General features: G+C 41.9%; 1 protein-coding gene across 1 annotated transcript; it reads left to right on the top strand.

Annotated features, from left to right (window-relative positions):
- Window positions 1-773: 773 nt before the first annotated feature.
- LOC138788274 (5-hydroxytryptamine receptor 3A-like) lies at window positions 774-26,056 on the top strand. The gene is made up of 9 exons (XM_069966001.1): window positions 774-830; window positions 4,572-4,732; window positions 6,492-6,536; window positions 8,747-8,856; window positions 10,271-10,437; window positions 18,726-18,883; window positions 21,604-21,811; window positions 24,693-24,899; window positions 25,736-26,056. Exons 1-9 carry the CDS (start codon window positions 794-796, stop codon window positions 26,008-26,010), a joined length of 1,368 nt encoding a protein of 455 aa, XP_069822102.1. The 5' UTR covers window positions 774-793; the 3' UTR covers window positions 26,011-26,056.
- The last annotated feature ends 394 nt before the right edge of the window (window positions 26,057-26,450 follow it).

Below are 26,450 nucleotides of genomic sequence, written 5' to 3' on the forward strand. Positions count from 1 at the left end.
GGCAGTAAAGAAGTGCAGTAAGGAAAGCTCAGGGAGAGATAGTAACTGCAACACACATGGTAGTTATCGCTCCCATATAATTTTATAAGCATATAATTATATGACTGTATATATTAGAAAAGGGTGCATGAAGCCTCAGTTGTGAGTCTCAAAGCACAGGAATAGCCAGATATCCCTCCAGGGAAGGAAACCTGCTGCCAAGGGGTGCTTCCCAGTGGGGAGACCACCAAACCACCCTGATAGGTAGCCCCTTAAGTCCCACAAGTATTGGGACACAAATAAGGAAATACCAGGGCGGTCCCTTTTGGATCAAAGTTCTACAGATTCCATTGAAATCTGCTGTGGTCCAGTAACAAAGATTTGACCTTCTCACATTCATATATGACGGATCAGAATGTCACTTGATTGGATGTGTTCTCTTAACAGTAAGAAGTGAGAAGAAATGCCATTTTAGTATTCTCTTTTCTGCATAACCTTGTAATTTCAATAGGGGACAGCATCAACCTACTAGCAGTATGAACCTATTCTTTTCCACTAGCCCCACCCTTCTTCCCAGGTGAGCACATGTTTTATAAATATACAGTGGTGGCTTCAGGGTTGCCTTTACTATATACAGTAGTCTGTGGCAAATGTTTGCTTTCCCTGGTTCCATCCTTGGATTCTTGTTCCTGCAGAAAATCATGTAAATTAGTTGTTTGTCCAGTTCTTCTTGTTAATTGTGGCATGCCAAGGGGTTTTTAACAATGAGATCTTGACTGCAAGAGTGTCTCGACAGCTCAGAACTGGCTTCGAAATGCAGAGGACTTTTCTTCTCATGGCTATTCTGTGTGGTAAGTGCCTCCTATGCCACCTTTTTGGAATTCTAGTAACTTGGCGCAACCCCATTAGTGCTCCCCCTGTGATATGACCAAGCTGCAATACTATACACACTATAAAAACAGTGGTGTTGTATCTGAAATGCAGCAGAAACTCCACATTTATAAATGTTACCTAACTACTACTACTACTACTACTACTACTACTACTACTACTACTACTTAAAGCTGGATTTTATATTTTTGTCAGTTTTATTTTATATCCATTTTCAGGGTTGCTGTAACATGACTTACACATAAACAAGTGTATGTACACAGTAGCATTTTCTATAAAAGCTAGGATATATAATAGTATGACTATTAGTAAGGACCCAAATGCATTAGATGGAAGACATCACCCAGACATAATAATACATAAGAACCGACCCACACATTCAATAGAACTATATCTATGCTTGTGCACGCTGCCATGACTGAAATATTGAAGCCAACACAAAAAAGTACAGGAGCATACTGCAAATGCTAAGACATATGCATAATATAACTACTTTTGAATTGCAATATTGCTTTATAAAAAAAAAATAATAGCCTACCATTTGATCAAACAGTGTGTATCATGCCACTATGATAAGGTGACCTAAAGGGAATATTGACATGCCTAAAAATTCTGGGCATATATGAACAAGCTTTTCCTTCCTTAAATTTCCCATGGATAATGGGTGGGGTGCAAGATCTAAGATGGAGACAAGAACTCCAAGACAAAGTCACATCCATAGTGTAGGGTCTGTCCGCCTGAGGTCACCTTATCGTGGTGGGATGGTACACCCTAGTCAGACAGACTTATAATAGAGTTCATCAGAGTCAGAGTCACATAGCCCAATACGCAGTCATGCATGCCGATTAGTGAGAACGGCGCTCATTTGCAGTTCCTGTACAAGGTATGATTATTAGCACGACCAGGCTGCGCGAAAGATTGCTCTATCATTAGAATGCGCATTTAAATGTATTATTATTGGCTGTGCATCTCCTGTTTAGACAAGGAGATAGGCGGGCAATAACAGTGATCTTACCAGCCACACAAAAGATCAGCTGACAAGCGGGTGTTTGCTCGTTTGTTGGCTGATTGCTGGCCCTTTTATAGGAGCCTATTACCGGATAAATTAATGTTTCTGGGAAACCTTGTTAGCGATAACTGTATGCTTTTCCCAGCTGTATATCGCAATTGGATATCATTTTTTGCTTGTGTTTGGCCTTTTTTGCTAAGTTTGCATTCATATTGTATTTATAGTGTATTTTTTTAACAAAAGCAATTAGTATATACTATGTGAAACGTAAAAAAAAAAAAAAGGGGAACTATTAGCAGACAAATCTAACCTGCTGATAACTCCCCAGTAGACCTTTAACCTTGGTGCACTAGGGAGCTACCAGCAGGTTCGATTCAGCTAACCTGATAATAATTACCCTTTAATTTACACAAGACACTTTATATATCAGGAGCTTTTTTGGGTCTATACTCTAAACATACACTGCAAACATAGTGAGAACACATCCTAAAATTTCTACCATAATTTCTATTCTATTCTAGTAACATATTTACATGCTAAATTTATTTTATGGGTCAGTATAATATGAAACTAAATTTTTCATTTTTCCACCAACATGAATTTTTTGTAATGTGTAGTTTTTATGAATACAAAGTATTTTTTTTTTACATATATGTGACTTTATTCCAATTTTCTCTGGAACATAACATGACCAAAAACAGTACTTTTTTTCCCCAAGTACTGTTGACTGTGCTGTGCAGCATCAGGAAATCAGGAATGATATAATTTAATAGTTTAGATAGTTTTGCAAAAGGTGATGCCAAGTTTTTTTTTAATTAATTTATTTATCTACATTTTTGGGGGGAGGGTGAATGTCAAAAGGGGGGATCTGAATGTATTTATATTTAAAAAAAACTATTATGATTCGATTGCTTCCATAGATCAATGCAATGGATATGCATTGCATTGATCTATGTGACCGGATTTCTGCTTGTACCGGCTGCCATAGGCAGACTGTACCAGTAGATCAATCATGGCAGACACAGGGGCTTAGCAGAGGCCTCAGATTGCTGTACCGGCTGCCATAGGCAGACTGTACCAGTAGATCAGTCATGGCAGACACAGAGGCTTAGCAGAGGCCTCAGATTGCTGTAACTGTTAATCGGCACCCAGCAATCGAGTCAAGTAATGTCTGATGTCAGTTTAAAAAAAAAACACACAAAAATGAAAATTGGCTCTTTCCTCAAGGCCAAAACTCACTGTGTCCTTAAGGGGTTGAACAAAATTGCAGACCAAACATAAACAATGAGACTCTAGTCATGTAAACAAAGGAATGCAATAAAACTGCATGTGGGAACACAGCCTCAGAGTAGCTTAACCCCTTAACGTATCTGATACGTCATGGTGCCGCTCGGGGTGTTCGCCGGGACCCCGCTCTGAACGGCGCTGATCCCGGCTGACACGTGCAGCCGGGCAGTGCCTCTATTAGCCGACGCGGGTCCCGTTGCCGCGCCGGCTAATTAAGCCTCTAAGTGCAGCTGTCAAACCTGACAGCTGCACTTAGAGGCTTCAGACCTCACGTCCCTGGTGTCTAGTGGGACGGATCTCCCCCCCGCGATGCGATCGCGGGGGGAAGATCCGTTCTTCTGCCCGTGCCGGGCCTCAGCGTCGGAATGACGCTGATCCCGGCTCGGCAATAGATTGCTATGGCCTGCAGCAGGCCATAGTAATCTATGACCGATCTAATCGATCTTTGCTGTGTATATACACAGCATTGATCTCTATGAGAGATCAGTGCTGTCTATATACAAGTCCCCCAGGGGGGCTTCTAGTTACAGTAAAAAAAAAAGTAAAAAAGTGTTTTTATTAATAAAAAATCCCCTCCCCTAATAAAAGTCCAAATCACCCCCCTTTTCCCATTTTCTAAATATAAATTAATAAATAAATAAATAAACATATTTAGTATCGCCGCGCGCGTAATCGCCCGAACTATTAATTAATCACATTCCTGATCTCGCACGGTAAACGCCGTCAGCGCAAAAAAATTCCAAAGTGCAAAATTGCGCATTTTTGGTCGCATCAAATCCAGAAAAAATGTAATAAAAAACGATCAAAAAGTCGTATATGCGCAATCAAGGTACCGATAGAAAGAACACATCATGGCGCAAAAACTGACACCTCACACAGCCCCATAGACCAAAGGATAAAAGCGCTATAAGCCTGGGAATGGAGCGATTTTAAGGAACGTATATTTGTTAACAATGGTTTGAATTTTTTACAGGCCATCCGATACAATATAAGTTATACATGTTATATATCATAGTAATCCTAACGACTTGAGGAACATGCATAACAAGTCAGTTTTACCATAGGACGGACGGCGTAAATGCAAAACTCCCCGAAATCAAAACAAATTCGTTTTTTTTTCAATTTGACAGCGCAAATGATTTTTTTCCGGTTTCGCAGCATATGTTATGGAAAAATAATGCCTGTCATTGCAAAGTACAATTGGTTTCGCAAAAAATAAGCGCTCATATACGTCTCTAGGTGAAAAAATGCAAGCGCTATGGACTTTAAAACTTAAAATGGAATAAGCAAAAGCGCAAAAACGAAAATAGGCTTTGACCTTAAGGGGTTAAAGCATCATTGATGGTTAATAGGGTGTGCAGCTTATAGGATCTGATAACAATATTATGTATGAACCTTAAAACAGCTGTGTCGCGTGGCCAAGAAACATGTGGCTATTACAACGTAACGGACAAAATCGGTGTCCTGGAACAGTCTCCTCGCCTTATTAATATCAGACCTGTCAACGACTGGCGTGAAGCAACAATTGTATCAGTGGATATGACCTTCAGAGCAGTCCTAGAAGTGGTAATGTATTTACAAAAAAATCCACATAATGTTACATTTATATGCACTTTACCTAAACTTCACTTACTCTATCTTCATCTTCAGATATTAGGTAATTATATCTACGCATTTTAGCAGTAATACATTCAAAATGAGACATGGTAGAAATATATCAAAATGAGAACTAGCTTCTCCAACAATGCCTTCAGACTATCTAAAATTGACATGATGTTTCTATCTTTTCCAAGACCTTGTAATGTGGCTTAGTGTTTAGGCTTATAGTTATATTAGGGTTATAGTTATATTAGCCTTTTATTGATCTATGAGTTGAGTATATTGGGGTTATTGGAATGTTGCCCGTATACAGATGTAATATTTGATATTTTTGTTATAAAGATTTTAGAGATGAGCAAATCGCTATATTAGCTCAGAAATCTGCTTAGCAGCCTGCTTCTTTTGAAATCTGTGCGGCTCCCCCTTGGGTGGCTGGAAAAGCTGGACGAAGTCCTGGGAAACTTCTGCCAGGATTGGATCCAGATTGCCGAGCTAAGGAAGAGTTTTGCTTCTTTGCACTGTAAATTCACTTATAACTAAAAGATTTCTTTGTCAGGTATACAGAATTTATTATGATATTTGTGTTTATGTTTTTTAGGCTATGTTCACACTACGTAAAACTACGGCCGTAGTTCTCGCCGCAGAACTACGGCCGTAGTTTTCAGGGGTGGAACATAGCCTTATTTTGAATGGGATCCAGGCCGGAGCGTACATACATCCCATGCAGCTCTGGAAAAAACTGACATGTCAGTTTTCTGCGGCCGGAATTCAGTGAATTCCGGCCACAGAAAGCCCTGTCAGTTCACACAGTTAAGCGAGCGGCTCTGCCCGCTTGGTTCACTGTGGGCTATGGGAAGCTCTGATGCGGGCGCGCGTTAATGCGCCTGCATCAGAGCTCCGCGGCTGGAAATATCACCCGGCCAGTATTTAAGTACCGGCCGGGATGATCCGGGCTGAGACCGGCCGTTCTGTGACCCGGCCGGGGTCACAGAACGGTCAGTCTGATATGTAATGTGAACATAGCCTAACCCCTTTTTTTAAAAGTTTTATTGAATATTATGGAATTTGTTGTCCATTCCAAAAAAAAGACGTGATGAAAATTGATGCAAATTGATCTGAATTAAACCCATTGAAGGAAAGGGGACGTAAACCGATCACTTTATCTCCGTTTATTTGTTGCCCAAACGGAACAAAGAAATAGAATTGAGAAGGAGTCAAATGCAGAACCTAGTCAATTTATGTCAGTTAATGTGCAAGTTGACTACATTGATGTACCATTTTGACAGCTTTTTGACATGAAACAACTTAATGTGAAAGGAGCCTACTTTTTGTTTTATTTTTCTTTATTTTTAATATCACATGGTAAGTTTAGTAGACCCGGGCAGACAATCGACACATGGAAGGGCCATGATTCTGGATTAAGTTTCAATGACCAATGGGAACTATGAGCTCTGTTAAGACTTCTTTTTGTGCTCTGGTTAGTTAATATTGATAGGAAATCTTAAGGGATGTTACTGAGTTCAGGGCATGGGCACTCCTTCAGTTTGACTAAAAACTAACATGGAAGACATGCCTGCAGCCCAAATATCTCTTGTATCTGTTATTATTTTTTCCCCTCTCTTTCCAAGCTGAATCCTACTAAGATAAAACAGACAATAGCATCTTCTGTGCCTTTTGAGAACATCTCCTGTACATACAGACAGTGTTTTCAACAATTGTTTTACAGGATGAAAAGCTGCAGATTATGACAACTTTGATGGACTTTGAAATGGTAGGACATCTGTTAGTGGTATGTGACTTAAATGGAATCTGTCAGCTGTAATTCATGTTCCAAACTGCAGACACTGTTAGATAACTGTTAGGTCAAAGAGACACATGATATCTTTCATATATCCAAATGTGCTTCCATAAAATAGAAAAATGATTTTATTCTTTGGTGCAAAATTTCAAAGAGGCATCTTAAAACCCTGATGTGCTGGGGGCAGCAATGCCTCGCTCCCCCTTCCATCCTTATGCCTGCTTGATTGTTAGTTGGAAGCTGAGCCCTGTCTCCACATAAGCAGGGCTGGGGATGGTAGGGGGAGTAAAGAGGCCTGCAGAATAAGAAGCGATAAGAAAAGTAAATAGCCTGCAGAAATGAAGTGACAAGTGTCATGGTAAATATACCAGATTGACAAAACATTCCATTCAACACTGAACACAAAGCTATAATATCTAATGGTAAACTGAACAGGTTGTTCTTGTTGTTCTATTTTGGTTCATAAGGCCAGTATTACTTTTCTTTTAGCTTTACTAATTTATCAAGAATCCTACAGTAGAAATATTCTTGCCCATTGCAACCATTTAGAGCTCAGGTTTAATTTCTCATTTGCTCAATAATATTTTTAAGCTGAGTCGTGATTGATTACTTTGAGCAAAAATAGACAATCTATTACTGTAAGCTTGATAAATCTCCTCCTATTTCCATTATATTCTATAGCTGCTGCCCTGCTACACTGGGAACTGGTTTCTCTCTGTTACCCAGGAATTTAAAGTATTCTTTAGAGTCTGTCCTTGGCTCTTGTGGCCTCCATGCCCTTTCTGTGGAAGTAACGTCTAATATTTACTCCTAGTCCTAGTATTGCTATTGTGGGATAAAGTACTCTTGCAACTGACCAATCTTCATTGGGCCAAGTCCCAAGGCAGTGTCCTGATTGATTCCCTTTACACTGTTGCATTTTCTTGGGGCTTAGGGGTGCCCTGCTATCTGATTAGGACTATTGAGGAACAACAGTGCATATAGGTGCATGATAGGTTCCTGATGGCTTCTTGGACCTGTATGAGTATGTTACGGTTATTGAAAGCCTTCTCTGCTTCTTGTTCTGGATTTGGAAAGTTGGTACTCAATCTCTGTGTCAAACATGCTTCACTTACTGTCCTTCCTCCTTGAAATTTCCCAAATATGCATTCTTTTGTCCTCCACCCTATATAAAGAGGTCTGTACATTTTACCAGGTGCTGATACAATACCTTACACAAATTCAAAATCCTCTCATATGCTATTGTGGAGTGGGGGCCAAGGCACTACAACATCCTTGTCCCAATGAAATTTAGCCCTATCTTTGTCTATATGTTTTAACAAAAAATGGGAAACCACACTGGGAAACTGCCAAGAAGCCTGCAAGATTGGTAAATTCTTGTTATTATGTTGGAGCTGCTGCGGATCTAAATGTGCCGTAAGTGACAGGGATGATAGTCAGAAATTGCTATACAGTATTTCCCCTAGATACCTGTCACATGTCTGTACTGGCTTTTAGGAAGTGCATATCTCTTCCAGGGAAAGCTGGGTGACATATGAGAAAGTTGGAAAGAATACTTCCTAAGAAAATTTTGGTAATGTCTGTTTATGGGTACATATTATGGCTAGGTTCACACTATGTAAAAATTATGGCCGTTTTTAATAACAACAGCCATCATTGTGCAAAAATAACGGAAGTTATTTGCACAATGACGGGCGTTGTTATAAAAGATGTTGGTCATTTTTACATTGTGTAAGCCTAGCACATGGGGCTGCCCTTTGCTTTAAGGTTTTATATGTGATTAGTGAAATTGACAACATACCGATTCCTAAGACCCAGGTTTAGCATTAGGCATTTTTCAGATGTCTAGTGTTACCATATTATTATAGTGGCCATATCTATATTTCACAACACTGGAAATGAATAAACATCCCACATAAACAAGGATATTGATATAGTATCTTATACCGTCTCGCTACAACTTTTATTTACCCAATGTACCCAGAAAGCTAATCTTTAGTAACAACGCTGATTACCCTGGGCTCTACTCTCTATCTCGACAGATAATCATATTTCATAATTCTACATAATGTTCATTTTACCCATATGTTTATTTTGTTGTTTTTTTACATCCCATTATTGATACTAAAGCATACAACATATGAGTAATGAGTCTCATTACATATCATATTTTCTTTAAACAGATCTGGAAAAATCAGTTCCTATCATGGGATCCAGAGGATTTTTGTGGTATAAGTTGTATTCTCATACCTGAAGGCTCAGTCTGGGTCCCTGATATCACTATATCGGAAATGTAAGTCAAAAAGTGGGATTCTCATAGTATATTATTTGTTAAAATTAAATAATCCTAAACAAATATATGGGCCAGGAGCATAGCTTGAGATTTACGGGTCCAAGTAAATTTCTACCCGAACAAATATTCGTAGCACTCTGTCCCATGCAATCACAATCTTTTATTAGATAAAAATAAATCCACTAAAATAAGATGTGTACAGCAAGGCATTTCAACGTGTCCGTCTTTTTCACAGCTCGAGTGGAGAACCTACTAGAGTTGTAAATTTCTACCCCTTCACCATCACATTTTGTACCATTGTGCAATGACACTTCTATATTATAATGGTAGCTCTCTATAAAGGTAAAATAAGACTTTACAATTATCATAAAAGACCACTTTTGGACCACTTGGGCACTGGGTGTGACTGCAATATCTGTAACTGCCATAGCTACACCACTGATATTAAACATTGGTACTGTATGTGTCTGCCCCTCAACGTCTTACTAGTAGGCTTACTACTGAGAAGTAGAAAAAGCCAGAAGTGAGCACCATGGAACAGAAAGCCTCAGCCCTCTTCTGGTTCCTAGACAAACCCATTAAAGTCACTAACTAATTTAGGATAATGCTTTCAGCTATGGTGTTCTAGGACAGAAGATGGGGATAATATTTTGTTATTATATTTCAATGTCCTATAATCTAGGATAGCCACAGTAAACTTGGAGTTTCCATTAGGATCCCCTGTTGCTGATTGTCAAGAATACAGTACCCCATGCATCACTATTCTGTATACTAAATAAAACATGGACTCAAAGACAGAAGTCCAACAGCCCCATTATAGTCATAGAGGTTTGTTAGGCACTATTATTTTCCGCCATGTAAAGGATTTGGTGATTACATTACTGCTGCATTGACAAAGAAAACTATTGGAAATATACAAATACACATATACTCATATTTGGGTATGTGTGGGAAGGGGTTTCAACTGTGAGATAAAGCTCATAAAAAGTATTCTTTAGGTTATGCTAGTGTTATTACTGTCAAGCCCCAAAATCCAGGGCCTGGTATAGAGGGTGTGATGGAGCCAGATAGTATAAATGGATAGCTGAATACAAAACATACAGGTAGTTAAAGATAACTAGTTGTCAAGGTTGACAACAGCATTTATTGGCCTTACATCATGTTGGTAGCAGTGCCGTGGCATGGATCCATTGTCATAGCCATCTAAGACCTTTGGCTAGGCCTCTGTGGCTGCCTGACTTGCCTATCGATGCAGCCTGCCCACAGCAGGACCAATAGAGCACTGGTCTAATGGATCAATGCCATAAATACATGACTGTAGATAGGAAAAATAAAAGTAAATAAGTGTTATGAAGCTTGCAAGAAAAATGAAAATTTTTGAGGGTTAAAAAGTTATTGTTTTTATTTTTAACAGGACAGAGGATGACTCACTCAATGTGCTTTATATGCAGCTGTTTTACAATGGCACCATAAGAAGGGTTAAAACTCTGAAAGTGGTGACCACATGTCCTCTTGACCTTTACAAGTTCCCTTTTGACATCCAGAAGTGTAACCTAACATTTGGCATGAGCATGAGTAAAGGTAAATACCAGAAACACCAGCCATGGTGAGAAAATATAGAGTCGTTGCTGCTGTCTAGTTTATCTTTTATCAATTAACAAATGAACATTATTGTACAGGCGGTTTTATAAAAAAAAATATACAAAGCACATATAGTATCAATATTGTCCGAAGCAAATAACAAAAATAGCAGCTCATCAATAAATGATAGGAACTAAATGATAAATGGTTGAACAATCCAGTAATGGTGACATAAGATGATTAGGGGGAAGGACTACAAAAAACTGACCCCAGCTAGTTTTCCCTAATCTTTCCCTAGATTATTCCTAAACACTAAACCTAATGCCAGAAACCAAGAAGCCCCACTGTCTCTACAACTATGCCTATAATAACCCTGATCTAAAACTCTGTAATATAGGTTATCAGAGAAAAGTGGTTCTTTCTCCCTTCAAGGCTTCTTTACTTATTGTCCTGCTCCATTTATATTTACTCTGAATACTGTCAGGGCAGGAATCAGACAGTAGGCCCTAGGTCTGAACCCACCCACTGTCCCTGCCTACTTGCCTCAGTCGGCCCTAGGGGGCCTTGGACAACCATGAAGACGTTCCCTACGCTAAGTACGTGACACACTAAACAAGACAGACAGACAAAACACAACAGAGAGTAGCGAACAGGCCAAGTCAAACCACATGGGCAACGCAGTACAGAATCAGCAACACAATAGGACAGATCACGAGTTGAGCAGTCAGAGGGAATTAGGACGGGGTACGCAGGAATAGACACGGGGAAGCTGGGACCAGGAGTTCACCTAATAGCCAGCAATAAGATGCTGGTTCTGACTACTAGTTATACTGGATCAGAGCCCGTACCAAAGGCTGATTGGTCCGGCCTCCTTACTCCAGCTACACTACAGCTGCGGCACTGCAGGTTGAGTGGCAGAGCGATCCATCACTCAGCCTGAGCAGAGAAGCCGCTCAACTGTGTTGCCAGACGGCCGCCTGTCACGTGAGCCCACGGCGTCCCTGGTTGTCAGGGACGCCGTCGGGTCTCCATGACGTCACTCGGCTACGGCAGCCGGAGCGACAGCGCCGCCCCGGCCGCCGGAGCCGAGTCGGAGGAGGACGCCACAGGACCCTGGTAAGGTAAGTTCCTGACATTAACCCCCCTCTTATGAGGGGCCTCAGGACCCTTATCCATTGGATCAGGCTTAGACGGATTCAGTGCATGGTATCGTCGAACCAAACAAGGAGCATGCATGTCCCTAACCGCAACCCATGTACGTTTTTCTGGTCTGAAGCCCTTCCAGTGGACCAGATACTGTAATGAGCCCTGTACCCAATGAGAGTTTAGAATTTTCTCCACCTCATACTCCAACTCACCCTGGATGATAAGTAGGGCAGGGGGAAGCGATAGGGACACCGGCGGCACATACTTTTATAGAGACCTATGGAATACGGAATGAATCCGAAGAGACGTAGGTAGTTTCAATCTGAAGGTAACAGGATAATGACCTCTACAATAGTATATGGCCCAATGTATTTGGGTGCCAGTTTTAGTGATTGTACTCTCCTGATTTCTAGTTGAGAGCCAGACCTTATCGCCTAGTACATATTTATGGCCAGATATGCGTCTTTTTTTAGCATGTCTTTGGTAAGACTCTTGGGCTTTAACCAAGCTCTGATGAGCTTGGGCCCAAACTGTTCACAGTTTTGAAAATATAGCCTCAGCTGAAGGGTTTACAGATTCGGTGGAGTGAACGGACGAGTACCTAGGGTTAAAACCATAGTTACAAAAAATGGCAACATCTTTAAGGGGTTATCCAGCGCTACAAAAACATGGCCACTTTTCCCCCTAATGTTGTCTCCAGTTCAGGTGTGGTTTGCAATTAAGCTCCATTTACTTCAATGGAACTGAGTTTCAAAACCCCACCCAAACTGGAGACAACAGTAGGGGGAAAGTGGCCATGTTTTTGTAGCGCTGGATAACCCCTTTAATAGAATGTTGTTCATGATTGTTATAGCAAATTCAGCTAGAGAAATGAAGTCCCACCATCTGTCCTGAGTATTAGCCACGAAACACCTCAGAAATTGTTCCAAAGACTGATTGACCCTCTCAGTGTGCCCATTCGTCAGAGAATGGAATACAGATGAGAAGGTCAAGTAGGTACCCAACTTGCCACAAAACTCCCTCCAAAATCTAGCCACAAACTGGACACCTCTTTCGGAAACAATGTTTTCCAGAACACCATGCAAGCACAAAATATGATTGATGAAGAGAGTGGCTAGTAAGCGGGCACTAGGGAGTTTATGCAGCGGAATGAGGTGGCACATTTTCGAAAATCTATCTACAACCACCCAAATGACTGTTTTACCTTTAGACACTGGCAAGTCGGTAATAAAATCCATTAAGAGGTGCGTCCAGGGTCTCGTAGGGACAGGCAGAGAATGTAAAAGCCCCTCAGGTGGCCTACGGGGAACCTTGGACCTCGCACAGATCTCACAAGCCTCAAGAAAAGACTTAACGTCCCGAGCCCAGGATGGCCACCAGTAATGGCGTGAGAGCAGATACTTAGTACCTGCTACCCCTGGATGACCAGCCAAGACGGAACTATGGATTTCCTCCAAGACCCGGAGGCGAAGGTTCAGAGTCACAAACAGGAGGGTGCCAGAACCTGAGACTCCACGATTAGAGTCACCAAGTCTCGTTGCAGGACGGATACAACAACACCGGGTTTTAAAAATGTATCGGGCTGATTCCTGGGAGAGCTTTCAATGTCGAAGCTGGACATCAGAGCGTCAGCTTTGACATTACGAGAACCAGGCTGATACGTAATTTTAAAGTCGAATCTAGTAAAAAACAAGGCCCACTTGGCCTGACATGGGGAAAGACGTTTAGCTATCTAGGTATACCAGATTTTTATGGTCAGCCAGCACTGTCACCTTATGTTTGGCACCCTCCAAGAAATGCCTCCATTCATCAAACGCCATCTTTATTGCCAGTAATTCCCTGTTGCCAATGTCGTAATTACATTCCGCTTGAGAAAACTTTCTCGAGAAGTAGGTAATCGGCCGAAGGTGAGTAAGAGTGTCCGATCCCTGGGACAAAACTGCTCCTACCCTCACCTCAGATGCGTCCACTTCCACAATAAATGGGAGCTCGAAGTCTGGCTGAGCCAGCACTGGAGCCTCTGAGAAGCAGTGCCGAAGTGTGTCGAATGCCTTGGTAGCCTCTGAGGTACAGTTTACCAGATCTGCCCCCTTCCTGGTCAAATCCGTGAGAGGTTTAGCTATGATTGAGAACCCCTTAATGAACTTACTATAATAATTGGCGAAGCCTAAAAACCTTTGTAAGGCTTTGTAAACCTTTGTAAGGTTGTTGGGTCGTTCCCATTTTTCAATGGCTACAACTTTGAGTGGTTCCATACCAAACGAATTTGGAGTAATGTAATAGCCCAGAAACAAGACCTCCTGGATACCGAATTGGCATTTCGACAACTTGGCACAAAGATTATTTTGTCTCAGAAGCTCCATTACAGTAAGAACATGCATCATGTGAGAAGCCCAATGTGGGGAAAAAAATCTAAATATCATCTAGGTAGACAACAAGAAAATGACCTAAATGCTCACGAAAGATGTCGTTAACAAAGTGTTGGAAGACCACTGGGGCATTGCATAACCCAAAGGGCATAACAAGGTATTCGAAATGGCCCTCTGGGGTATTGAAGGTGGTCTTCCACTCATCACCTTCTCTAATTCTGATAAAATAATATGCCCCCCACAGGACCACCTTAGAAAACCATTTGGCTCCCACTATTTGGTTAAACAAGTCAGGAATCAAGGGCAGCGGGTGCTGATTTTTAACTGTAATTTTGTTCAGTTCCCGGTGTCCACAAAAAAGAACCCCGCCCCCAAGGGAGAGGAGGATGGCCGAATATGACCCTTTCGTAGACTGTCCTTTATGTACTCCCGCATGGCCTCCCTCTCAGGACAGGACAAGTTAAAGATACGACCCCGAGTAAATTTGGCACCGGGACCTAGCTCAATAGCACAGTCATATGGTCTGTGAGGCGGCAGTCTGTCCACAGCCCTCTCGTCAAACACATCCGAATAATCCGTCAAGAATTTCGGAGCATTCCGCAAGAAATCCATATTTTCAACATGGACCAACCCCACCTTAACTTCAAGGCAGGGAGTCATATACCGTACGTCCCCTTGGGCAAAGGCGTCAGAGTCTGCTCCGGTGACGTTAACTGGAGACTTGAGCAGAAGGGGACATACCTTTAAACCAGAAAAAAACATAGGGTTAATAAAATTTGCAGAGGACCCAGAATTGATCTGGGCATAACCAGAAATACTTTTCTCCCCCAACTTCAGAGAAATTGGCAACAGTAATTTATTCTTTTGGATGAAGTTAGTTTATTCTTTAGTCACTCAGGAGCTGAAGTTTTCCGGTAATGGTCCTGGCCTGGAAGGACATTGTGGAACTCGATGTCCTGCTTTCCCACAATATAGGCATAGGTTGTTTTGTAGGTGATGCGCTCTTCTGACCTTGGTGTCAGTGGAGTCTACCTGCATAGGCTCCTTTGGTGTGGGTATAACAGGAGGAGAAGGTTTAGGGTAGGAGGCTGGAGACAGTGAGGTTCTGGGATGGTCTGGGGTACCACTCTCAAACATCAGTCAACTCTTATGGCTAAGGTCATACTCTCCTCAAGAGAGTCAGGGGTAGGGTAAGCCACCAACATACCCTTTAAGCGGTCACTCAGCCCTACACGGAACTGAAAGCAGAGGGCAGAGTCGTTCCAAGTGGAGAGGCCACTCCACTGCCTAAACTCTGAACAGTATTCCTCTACTGAACGTCTTCCCTGTCTCAATCCTGTCAACTGACGCTCAGCATTGGCTGCACTGTCGGGGTCATCGTAAAGCAGTCCTAGTGCCAAAAAGAATTGATCTACTGTCAGCAGCTCAGGAGAGTCAGGCGGCAAAGAGAAGGCCCATTCCTGTGGTGGTCCTTGGAGAAGGGACATCACTATGCCTACCCTCTGGTTCTTATCATCCGAGGAGCGGGGACTTAACCTGAAGAATAACTTATATCCCTCCCGGAAGGCACAAAATTTTCTCATGTTCCCCGTGAATTTATGTGGGAGCTGGATGAGCGGCTCAAGAGGTGCTGGGGAGGTCACATTAAGCTGTCGGGGGCCGTCTCCTGCTCCTGGACCCTTACAGCTAGCTCATGAACCATGGTATTGGGCCGCTGCATTTGGTCCACAATATTAGTCATGGCCATCCTGTTGTCCATGAGGCAAACAACAGTTTTGGGCTGGCTATTCTGTCAGGGCAGGAAGGTACAAACACAATCAGACAGTGGGACCTAGGTCTAAACCCACCCACTGTCCCTCCCTACTTGCCTCAGTCGGCTCTAGGCGGCCGTGAACAATCACAAATTGGCAAAAGTAATTTATTCTTTTGGGTGAAGGTTACCTGTGCACCTGAGTGACCCCTCGATAGTCACTCAGGAGCTGAAGTTTTCCGGTGGTGGTCCTGGCCTGGAAGGACATTGCGGAACTACTGCGGAAATGTCCTGCTTTCCCACAATATAGGCATAACAGACAGTGGGCCCTAGGTCTAAACCCACCCACTGTCCCTCCCTACTTGCCTCAGTCGGCTCTAGGCGGCCGTAGACAATCACAAAGACGTTCCCTATGCTAAGTACGTGACACACTAAACAAGACAGACAAAACACAGTAGAGAGTAGAGAACAGGCCAAGTCAAACCACACGGGCAACGCAGTACAGAATCAGCAATACAATAGGATAGTCACAGGTCAGGAAGGAGGTCAGATCACGAGTCGAGCAGTCAGAGGGAATTAGGACGGGGTACGCAGGAATAGACACAGGGAAGCTGGAACCAGGAGTTCACCTAATAGCCAGCAATTAGATGCTGGTTCTGACTACTATTTATACTGGATCAGGAGCCCGGACCAAAGGCCAGTGACTGGCTGAGCGGCTGGCAGCCTGTCTTGGCCAGTGATTGGCTGAGCAGTGTGGCCTCTGGCCTGTCAGTGCAGAGACCAGAACAGAAGGCAGAGCTGCAGACACCGGGGAAGGCCTCCGAGGACACAGGGGAACGTGGTAAGGTGAGTTAATAGTTTATTATTTTACACAAAAGGCAAGGGCTGCACGGACATCACTAACAATTTCCGTGCAGCCCTTGCTGTCCAATAGTTGGCCTGTGTAATGACTCAGTAAATGAGTGCCGATTTAGCAGATTGGTGCACGTTTACAGTTTATGATTGGGCCATCTAATAGGACCCTTAGTATAAGGCTGTATCACGGACGTGGAATGCATGTACCGGAGTCCCCCCACGCATGTACCGGAGTCCCCCCGCGCCCGGAGTCCCCCCGCGCCCGGACAGCATCTGTAATTAGATGCTGGGAGCGGGGGAGACTGTATTCATAAGCGCTGCGCTGTAATGAATCAGCCGCGCGGTGCTGTTACTACAGTGCGGCGCTTATGAATACAGTCTCCCCCGCTCCCACCATCTAATTACAGATGCTGTCCGGGCGCGGGGGGACTCCGGTACATGCATTCCACGTCCGTGATCCGTCAGGATCACGGAACGTGGGAATGCAGCCTTAGCCCTCACTTTAGGGTTTTATTTACAGTTTAGACTGTTTATTACTGTTCTATAAAGCCCTTCATGCTGCTGCTTCTTAATGTACAGGGCCAGCCTGGTATAAAAAGCAGCCCTGGCATACAAGACCTACCAGCCCACATATGTTAGCCCTTTCCACTCCATATGCAAAAATTGCTACAGCAAATTTTGCTTTCGGCTATATTCACACTCCAAATTAAATGTTTATTATCTTTTTTGGAAGGTCAGTCTATCTAACATTTAAAAATTCCACTGTTTTTATGCAACAACAGGTAAGAAATAGTAAAAAAATGTTCAGCTATTTTTACATGAAACACAGCAATATTTTTAAAGACTGGGAAAAAAAACTGTACATGGTGCGCCCTACTTTGGTTACTTCCCTAGCCACTTTCTCAAATATACAGCATGCGAACAGTAAAGTAAGAAAAAAAAATATATATATAAAAGCAAAATATAGAAACACCTAATCAGGGAACACCTAATAAAAAACACCTACAGTCAGGGACCAGTATCGGTCAGGGACCATGCTAAGGTAAAAGCACCAATAAAACCAATAATACTGCTATGCACTTGATTTACTGCTGAGGCTTCCATGCCCCTCAGGTCTGAACTCATCAACATGCTCTACAGCAAAACAAAAAGATGCATATCACAGGCCCCTGAATAAATTCTTACGCTATAACTTCCCAGATCAATAGCAAATTCCTATAGCAAACCCTTCTGCTCTGGACAGTTTTGGACATAGACAGAGGTGGCAGCAGGGAGCACTGTCAGGCTGGAAATGTTACTTCACTTCCTGCAGCTGATAAGTACTGGAAACTGGCACTCATCAGTAGAAGCTTGAAAAGGTTCATAAAAAAAATCGCAAAATCGCAAGTAATTAAAGTAACGCAGGATGCCTTTTGGCAGTAACAAAGCCTTCCTCTAAGCTGTGTTATGGCCGAAACGTGGCCTGCGTTACTTGCATGACTTGTGAATATCTGATTCTTCAATAAAACTTTTCAAGCATCTACTGGTGAGTGCTGGATCTACTGCCTAATATATGTGGAATCCCTCTACCCCAAGCACCACCGACCTACAGAGTGCCATCCACCTCCATACATGATAAGTACTGTATGTATTGAGTTGTTTCAAATAGATGTAATTTAGAAATCTGAATAACTTTCTGCGACCAGTTTATTTAAAAACATTTACCCCATTTTTTTACCACCTGCCTAAGGCGAATTATACATAAAAATTACTTCTGGAATACCTTTTTATAGAGAGGGCAAGCAACTCCACTGTAAACTAGCCTAGTAAGGCTACATTCACAAGTTCCATGTATCTCACAGAATACGGACGTGGAATGCCTGTAACAGAGTCTCCCCTGCCCTGACAGCATCTGTAATAAGATGCCGGGAGCGGGAGACACGGCTGATTCATTACAGCACGGCGCATATCTGTACAGTTCCCCCGCTCCCAGCATCTTATCACAGATGCTGCCTAGGCAGGGGAGAGTCCGTTACAGGCATTCCACGTCTGTGTTCCATGAGGAACACGTAACTTGTGAATGCAGCCTAATAGATCAGCGTTGAGTCAGTCCAAACTAATAGACAGGAGAAGCCAAAATGACAAGCTGATTCCTGCTAACCTTTCTAAAACTTTAATTTTCCCCCCAGTGTCTGATATTCAGCTGATTCCATCCTCCAGTGCAGAGCATGTTACATTTCTTTCAATAGAAGAATTTTCTAAATCAGAATGGAGTCTTAACAAAATCAACATTATTCACTTAAATATTTCCAAGTATGGAGAGGAATGGAGCAAGGTGATTTACCAGGTATCTCTGTCCCAATATCTTGCTGTGGTGCTTTTATGAGGCACTTTGTGTATGAAATCTAAAAATGCAATACCAAGAGTTCAAGGCATCTACTGGGATTGAGGTTTATAGTTCCTCACTGTGTTATTACATTATATTAACCTCTATAATTAAAGGGGTACTCCGGAGACCAAAACTTAGGGGGACATGTATCATCCGGCGTACGGATGATTTTAGGCGGAAAGTGCAGATTTGCACATTTTTTTATTTGCAAATGGCTGATTTGCGGATAAAATATTCGCAAATCGGCACTTTCCGCCGAGTACGTCGGGGGGCAGGGAGGGGGTGTGAAGGGGGCGGAACGGAGGGCGCGGACTCAGAGTCCGCGCAATTCACCATCCGTTCCGCCAAAAGATACGCCGAAAACCTACTCCAGTTCTCAGCTGGCGTAGGTTTTCAGCCGTGCGCACCGAAGCGCACGGGATTTATGTAGAGGCAGTCCAGAGATGGGGGGACATTTTTAAGTTTGGCGTAAAAAACGCCGGACTTAATAAACGTCCCCCTTTGTGTTTTTTTTACAGATTACTTTAATAAAGTTTTATTATTCTGTACAATTTTTTAAAATTTCCTAATGTACTTCCGATGCCTGGCAGCAATAAGGAGCGATATGGCCCTTCTGCTGCCATTGTCGTTTGTGTTGGGAACTGCAGGGCTATAAGCAGGGCCGATTCTAGGTTTTCTGCTGCCTGAGGCGAGAATTGAAATGGCGCCCCCCCCCCCCCCCTCAAATTAACGAATAGTAGTTAAGAAATCTATGTAGCCAACTGCATAAACAGATATATACATACTTAGATATATACTAGCAGCAATATACAGCACATATATACCAATAATGAATACATTGCAGGGATATATTCTTTTTATAGCGTTCACCGTGCAGAGAAGTAATGCAGTTTTTGTTTAGTTCAGATATTTCTATAGATATATATAGTTTCTATAGTCTCAGGGTATGTTCACACTATGGAATACACTCAAAAATTTCACTTGAAGTTCCGCCTGTCCCATTGACTCAATGATATTTTCCAGCTCAATCAGCCGTCCGCCCAAAGAATTGAGCTTGAGAATATCATTGAGTCAATGGGACATATGGAACTTCAAGTGGAGTCTGTCGCACTGAAATTTCCGAACGTATTCCATAGTGTGAACATACCCTCATAGTTATATATATTCTTGTGTAGATTTTTTTTTATTTGAAAAATAGGGAAAAGTAGTGATTTGCATTTTTTATACAGTGGATTCTTTTAAATTTTTTTACAACTTTTTACAGTACACTGCACTAATAATGTAAGTAGTGTATAGTAATTTTTATGGTATTATTACAGAGTGCGGCTATAACTATGGCATCTAGGGATTTTCTATTGCTTCCCCAGCAAGGTGACTATGTGTACAGGCTGTGGGGGAGCTAATAATACAACAGAATGCCTGTCACACTGGTGACAGATAACAGCTGGCAACCCTGGGCATAGACTGGGCTCAGCTACTGAGATCACTCCATACTTATACAGGGCACATGTGCTGTACATACAGGGCAGATTAGGTACACTCACATACAGTACACACTCACATATAAATATATATATTTATATATATACACACACACACACACACACACACACATATATACACACACACATACACACTCACATATAAATATATATATTTATATACACACACACACATATATACACACACAAATATATTCTCACATACACACACACACACTGTATACACACACATATACTGTATACACACACATATACTGTATACACTGACATATACTGTATACACACACATACTGTATACACACTCACACACACATATATATACTGTATACACACACATATACTGTATACACACACATATACTGTATACACACTCACATATACTGTACACACACATATACTGTATACACACACACATACTGTATACACACACATATATACTGTATACACACACACACATACTGTATACACACACATACACACACACATATACTGTATACATACTCACATATACTGTATACACATACACACACACACACATATATATATTGTATACACACACACACTAACCTCCTGTGTCTGTCTCCTCCAGCAGATGTCACATCCCAGGCCAGCAGTGGAGGGCTCAGGAGATGAGGCAGTATGGGAGGGGACAGAGCACACACAGCTTCCAGTCAGCTCTACTGTGGTGCTGGGCCTCCCTCCCCTTCTCTCTGCTCCGACAGAGACAGCCAGCCAGCTAGGAGACAGCCGCCCCCAGTGACAAGGCTGTCCATCACTGAGCTATGGAGAGGGGGCCTGAGGAGGAGGCAGAGGTGCCTGGTGATGTGCCTGCAGACCGGGTGAAAGTGAAAGTGAGGGATTGTGCCGCCCCCTAGTGGAGTAAAGAATCTGCCGCCTGAGGCAGAAAGCTCAGTCTGCCTCATGGCAGAAACGGCCCTGGCTATAAGACATGCAGTTCCCAATCTTCTGCTATGCTCTAGCGCTGCTACACATCGCTAAAAAGAGCAGGGTGCTGCCCCTGTGTACTGTCTATTGTTATACACAGTACACTGGGGGAAAGGTTATGTTACAAAGTAATATAACTTTATTAAAGCAATTTATTAATAAAAAAAATATATATGTTTTTAAACAGTCTTTTATTTGTATTTTAATTGCATTTTTTTTTTTATTATACAGGTTATTATAAGGAGAGCTCCTGTACTGTACGTTATTAATCTCATTATTCCAGCTTGCCTGCTTGTGTCTGTAGATGTAGCGAGTATGTTCATTCCAATGGAGGGCGGTGAGCGCCTGGGATTTAAGATAACAGTTGTACTTGGATTCTCTGTGCTTCTGTTGATTTTAAATGATTTTCTGCCCAACACTGACAATCCACCAATATTAGGTATGCACACTAAATACCTGAGCCTTGATATATGTGGAAGTATAGGACTAACAGGTCACTGGCAAACCAAATTTTGAATCTGAAATCTAAATCTAAAATAATCATAATAATTGCTTTATTTTATAGCGCATGCACTTAACAAGTCTTGTGATTGTGGCTGTCACCATTGGGGCTCACATTTGCAGATTTTGTCCTTGGTGGGGTGTCAACCCATATGAACTAAGGCTATTAAAATGGCAGAAAGGCCTCATATATGCAATCATATTAAAGTTTTATACAAGTTCTGAGTTGAGATCCATACTGTCTTAGTATACCTCTGTCTTTCATACTCAATATCCCCAAAAATGATCGCTATATTCTAATGGATGATACATTATGTAGGTACAATGCATTAAGATAGTCTTCAGAACCTTTCAATTTTTTTCACATCTTGCTATGTTTGAAACCACCTATTGGTAATGATGGCCCCAAATAATTGGTAACGATGGCTGCAAATAATGTTCATGATCATTATTCGCGGATGTCATTTGGTGCTAAAATGACGTCCGTCCAGAAAGACAGTTGTCAGTTTTAAAGGCTGGGTTCACACTATGTATATTTCAGTCAGTATTGTGGTCCTCATATTGCAACCAAAACCAGGAGTGGATTAAAAACACAGAAAGGCTCTGTTCACACATTGTTGAAATTGAGTGGATGGCCGCCATATAACAGTAAATAACTGCCATTATTTCAATATAACAGCCGTTGTTTTAAAATAACAGCAAATATTTGCCATTAAATGGCGGCCATCCACTCAATTTCAACATTGTGTGAACAGATCCTTTCTGTGTTTTCAATCAACTCCTGGTTTTGGTAGCAATATGAGGACCACAATACTGACTGAAATATACGTAGTGTGAACCCAGCCTTAAGGCTAGGTTCACACTGCGTTTTCAGCATCCGTTTAACGGATCCGTTTTTTTTAACGTCCACAAAAATAGGGTCAGCAACGTTTTTGGTCCGTTTTGGTCCGCCAAAAAAAACGGATCCGTTTTTTTTTATAATGGAAGTCAATGGAAAAACGGATGCACACAAATGAATCCGTTTTTTGCAATCCGTTTTTCATGCGTTTTTTGCAAAAAACGGATGCGTTAAACGGATGCTGAAAACGCAGTGTGAACCTAGCCTAAGCAGCTAATATTATATGTATTGCTAATAAAATTTGCTGCAGCACACCAGAAAGAAACCTCTACTCAGTAAAAACAATCAGTGATCTTGGGGAAACCAGCTAAAGGTGACAGTGTAGTTCACTCAACACAGTGAAAGCCTAGGTGCATTGGCCCCTGGGAAATTCAAGTATGCAAAAGAGTCCACAGAGCTTCACTGACAAGTCTCAAACCATGGGAATAGCCAGATATCCCTCTAGGAAAACCAGGAAAATGGGTGGTTCCTGTGAGGAGACCACCAAAACCACCATGACAGGTGGCCCTATGCAAGTCAGTTATAAGTTTAAAGCCCCTATTACACGGGGCAATGCAGAGGGCTCACTTGCTCCTCAATTGCTGCTCGCTGCCATCGCTATTACACGTGTCGGCAGCAAGTGGGTAATAGCCAGGGGACCGCGGGGAGCTACAGAGGGGCTGCCTGGGTGATTGCTAGATTGTCCGGGCAGCCCATAGAAGATAGCAACGAACTGCTGTCGCCCCTCCTATTCCTCGGAGCGACGGCAGCAGATTGTTACTGTCTTAGTCATTTGTCTTTTAACATGTTTAGACATTGTTCATGTTGGCTGATCGTTGTCTTTTATTACATGAGACGATTATCTGCTGTAACGGGCAATATCGGCCGAATTTGGCTGATAAATGTTTCGTGTAATAGGGCCTTAAGGCTATGACAAGAGAAATACCAGAGTAAGGTATTCATCCACAGACAGCTGTTTCAGTGTATTGCCTCACATCAGTGTGGAGTAGGATTCTGGCTAGCGGAAGCAATGCCTGGTAAGCCACCCAAACAAAATGATCACTGATCTCAGGGAGAACAGCTAATGTGGTTCACTTTTTAAAGCGCTCAACACAGTGAGTTCTGTAGACTTGCATATTTCAAATTCTCAGGGGGCAATGGATCTAGGTTTTCACTGTGCTGAGCACTTTAATGAGTAAAACATGGTATCTTCTTTAGCTAGTCTCCCTGAAATCAGTGATCACTTTTGTCTGAGTGGTCTATTAGGCTTCTGCTAGCCAGAATTCTACTCTACACAGATGAGGGCAACACTCTGAAAAAGCTGTCTGTGGATGAATACCTGGCTTGTTTTAGTATTTTCCTTGTCATATGCTTACAATAATAACTGAGTTAGATAGGGCCAACTATCATGGTGGTTTTGGTGGTCTCCTCACAGGAGCCACCCCTTTGCTTGGTTTCTTTCCCTGGAGGGATATCTGGCTATTCCCATGTTTTGAGGCTTGTTAATGAAGCTATGTAGACTCTTTTGCATATTCTACTCAGTAAAAGACACAAGAAAGCCTGGCTGAGTTTGCAGAAAAGATTCTTAGACTGTGAGAAACAAGATTCTCTGCTTTGATTAACCCAAAATTTGACTTTTTGGCCTCAATTCTGTGCATCGTGTTGGACCTCATTTTCCAGTAGCACATGGAGTGCCTATGCCTGCATAGTACAGAACTGTGGGGACTTTCTTATACAGGAGCTATTTGTTGTGTGCATCAGGCCTTTAATTTTAGAAGCTTCCATTATTTAATGACATAAACTATGAATCTATGTATAAACACAAAGTGAGCAGCAAAAAGTGCACCACATCCGATATTTATAAACCTACTGAAAACGAAATAATATATTTTGTATGCATATTTAAAAAACGTCTTTTGTTTCTTGAATCATCTACATTCAGGTGTCTTCTGTATGGTATGTCTACTGATAATGATTGTTAGCATCATGGATTCAATCTTTATATCCTATATGCTACACCTGTCTGCTGTGAGGCCAGAAGTCCCTAAGTGGTTGAAGCTTTGGGTACTGAAGCGACTAGCATATGTTCTTCAAATTTCTGTATACAATGACATACCAGATTCCATGACATTTGCAGTTAAGAACAAGGGTATGGATATTTATTAAAAAAATTTTCTAATGTATAGTGCCTATAAAAATGCTTTACTTGAAGCACTTTTTTTTACTTTACTTGGAGTTACTTTTACATGGCCATTCAGCCAATTTACAGCCTGTGTAGATTCAACGATTGTTCGTGCCACCCTGCTGCACAACTTGCACAAAATTTGCGAACTCTTGTGTCTTGAGAGTGACAGCCCTTTCAGCCAATCACTGCCAGCAGTGCTGTCAGTGATTGCCTGAGTGCACTAACAGAAGGGGACACCAGGAGAGTGCTGGATTCGCTTTGCTTAGTTCTAATTTTAAGTCATTTGGCTCCCTTGAGCACTCTTCATATCCATTGTAATCCAGAAGGAACATTTGGCTCATAAAGAGAAGTCACCATGCAGATGTGAATAGTGCTTTATATAGTTTAACAGTGTGGAATTATACTAAAGGGTTTAGCTCATAAGGACAAACTGTTTCCCTATACCCTGTGAGGGCATATCGATGTTATTAAGGGGGAGGATCCCTTAATCTATGAGCCAGTTAGCAAAAAAAAAAACAGATCAGTTCAATGGAATGGCTAGCATGGTGACCAGGGGTGTAGCTACGACCATAGGGATACCAAGGGAGATGCCTAACATATGCTATCTACTGGGCAGAGGGATAACAAACAGGGGGATTACCTACAGTGGGATGGGGGAGAGGAGGAGGCCTAATCAAAAGTTTGCTATGGGGCCCAGTCTTTTATTGGAAAATTTCCTAGTAATTATTACTCAAGGGGGTGGACACTTTTATAGACTTTGTATGTATAGACTGACCTTATGTAAAACTGTTTGCTTCTAGCTATGGATGAATCTCCAGCAATTCCTGAATCAGAGGCCGAAACTAACAGACAACTGGCAAAGGACTCCAAGGACAGTGCAGAGATTAAACTGCTCAAGAGGTTACTATTGGAACTCCTTATGGTCCGTCGACATCTCATTGTCTCCAAGAAAGAGGAGGCAGCAAAGTCAGAATGGCACTTAGTTGCTTTTGTCCTGGATCGGTTCATTCTCATCCTCTATCTGTTAATTGTGACTATTATTGTAGTTATAGTGGTGCTGGTCTGGGCTATTTGAAAAGCCTGAGCTGTGTTAGGCTGGCTTTTTGCAATCCGCTTTTTCTTTTTCATGTGTTCATCCGTTTTTTCATTGACTTCCATTTAAAAAAAAAAAGGAATCAAATAACAGATCAAAATGCATCCTTTTTTTTAGTAAATACACAAATGTGGTCGATCACGTTTTTGTGTACGCTAAAAAAAAAGATTATTTTTAAACCCCTTTTTCATCCATTTTTTTTGCATAAAACGGATTTAAAAAAATGGATTGCAAAAATGCAGTGTGAACCCAACCTTACACAACAAAGGAACTTTTATTTTATGGCTAAAAGAAGATAAGCCACATTTCTACCAAAGAAGACCATTCATGAGATACAAACAGAACACAATGAACATTGTTTAGCAAAATACATATTGTGCAAAGTGAATAAATTGGGGTCTGTACTATCTAAGGTGTCTATG

This window comes from Dendropsophus ebraccatus, chromosome 4, assembly GCF_027789765.1.
Source record: "Dendropsophus ebraccatus isolate aDenEbr1 chromosome 4, aDenEbr1.pat, whole genome shotgun sequence".
NCBI classification, from domain to species: Eukaryota; Metazoa; Chordata; class Amphibia; order Anura; family Hylidae; genus Dendropsophus; species Dendropsophus ebraccatus.

Excerpts from the sequence above, each read along its gene's own strand:
- LOC138788274 (XM_069966001.1), top strand. The coding sequence starts at position 794 with ATGCAGAGGACTTTTCTTCTCATGGCTATTCTGTGTG. Across the intron at positions 6,537-8,746 it reads CTTTGATGGACTTTGAAATG|ATCTGGAAAAATCAGTTCCT; the intron begins GTAGGACATCTG and ends TTCTTTAAACAG. Across the intron at positions 18,884-21,603 it reads GGAGCAAGGTGATTTACCAG|GTTATTATAAGGAGAGCTCC; the intron begins GTATCTCTGTCC and ends TTTATTATACAG.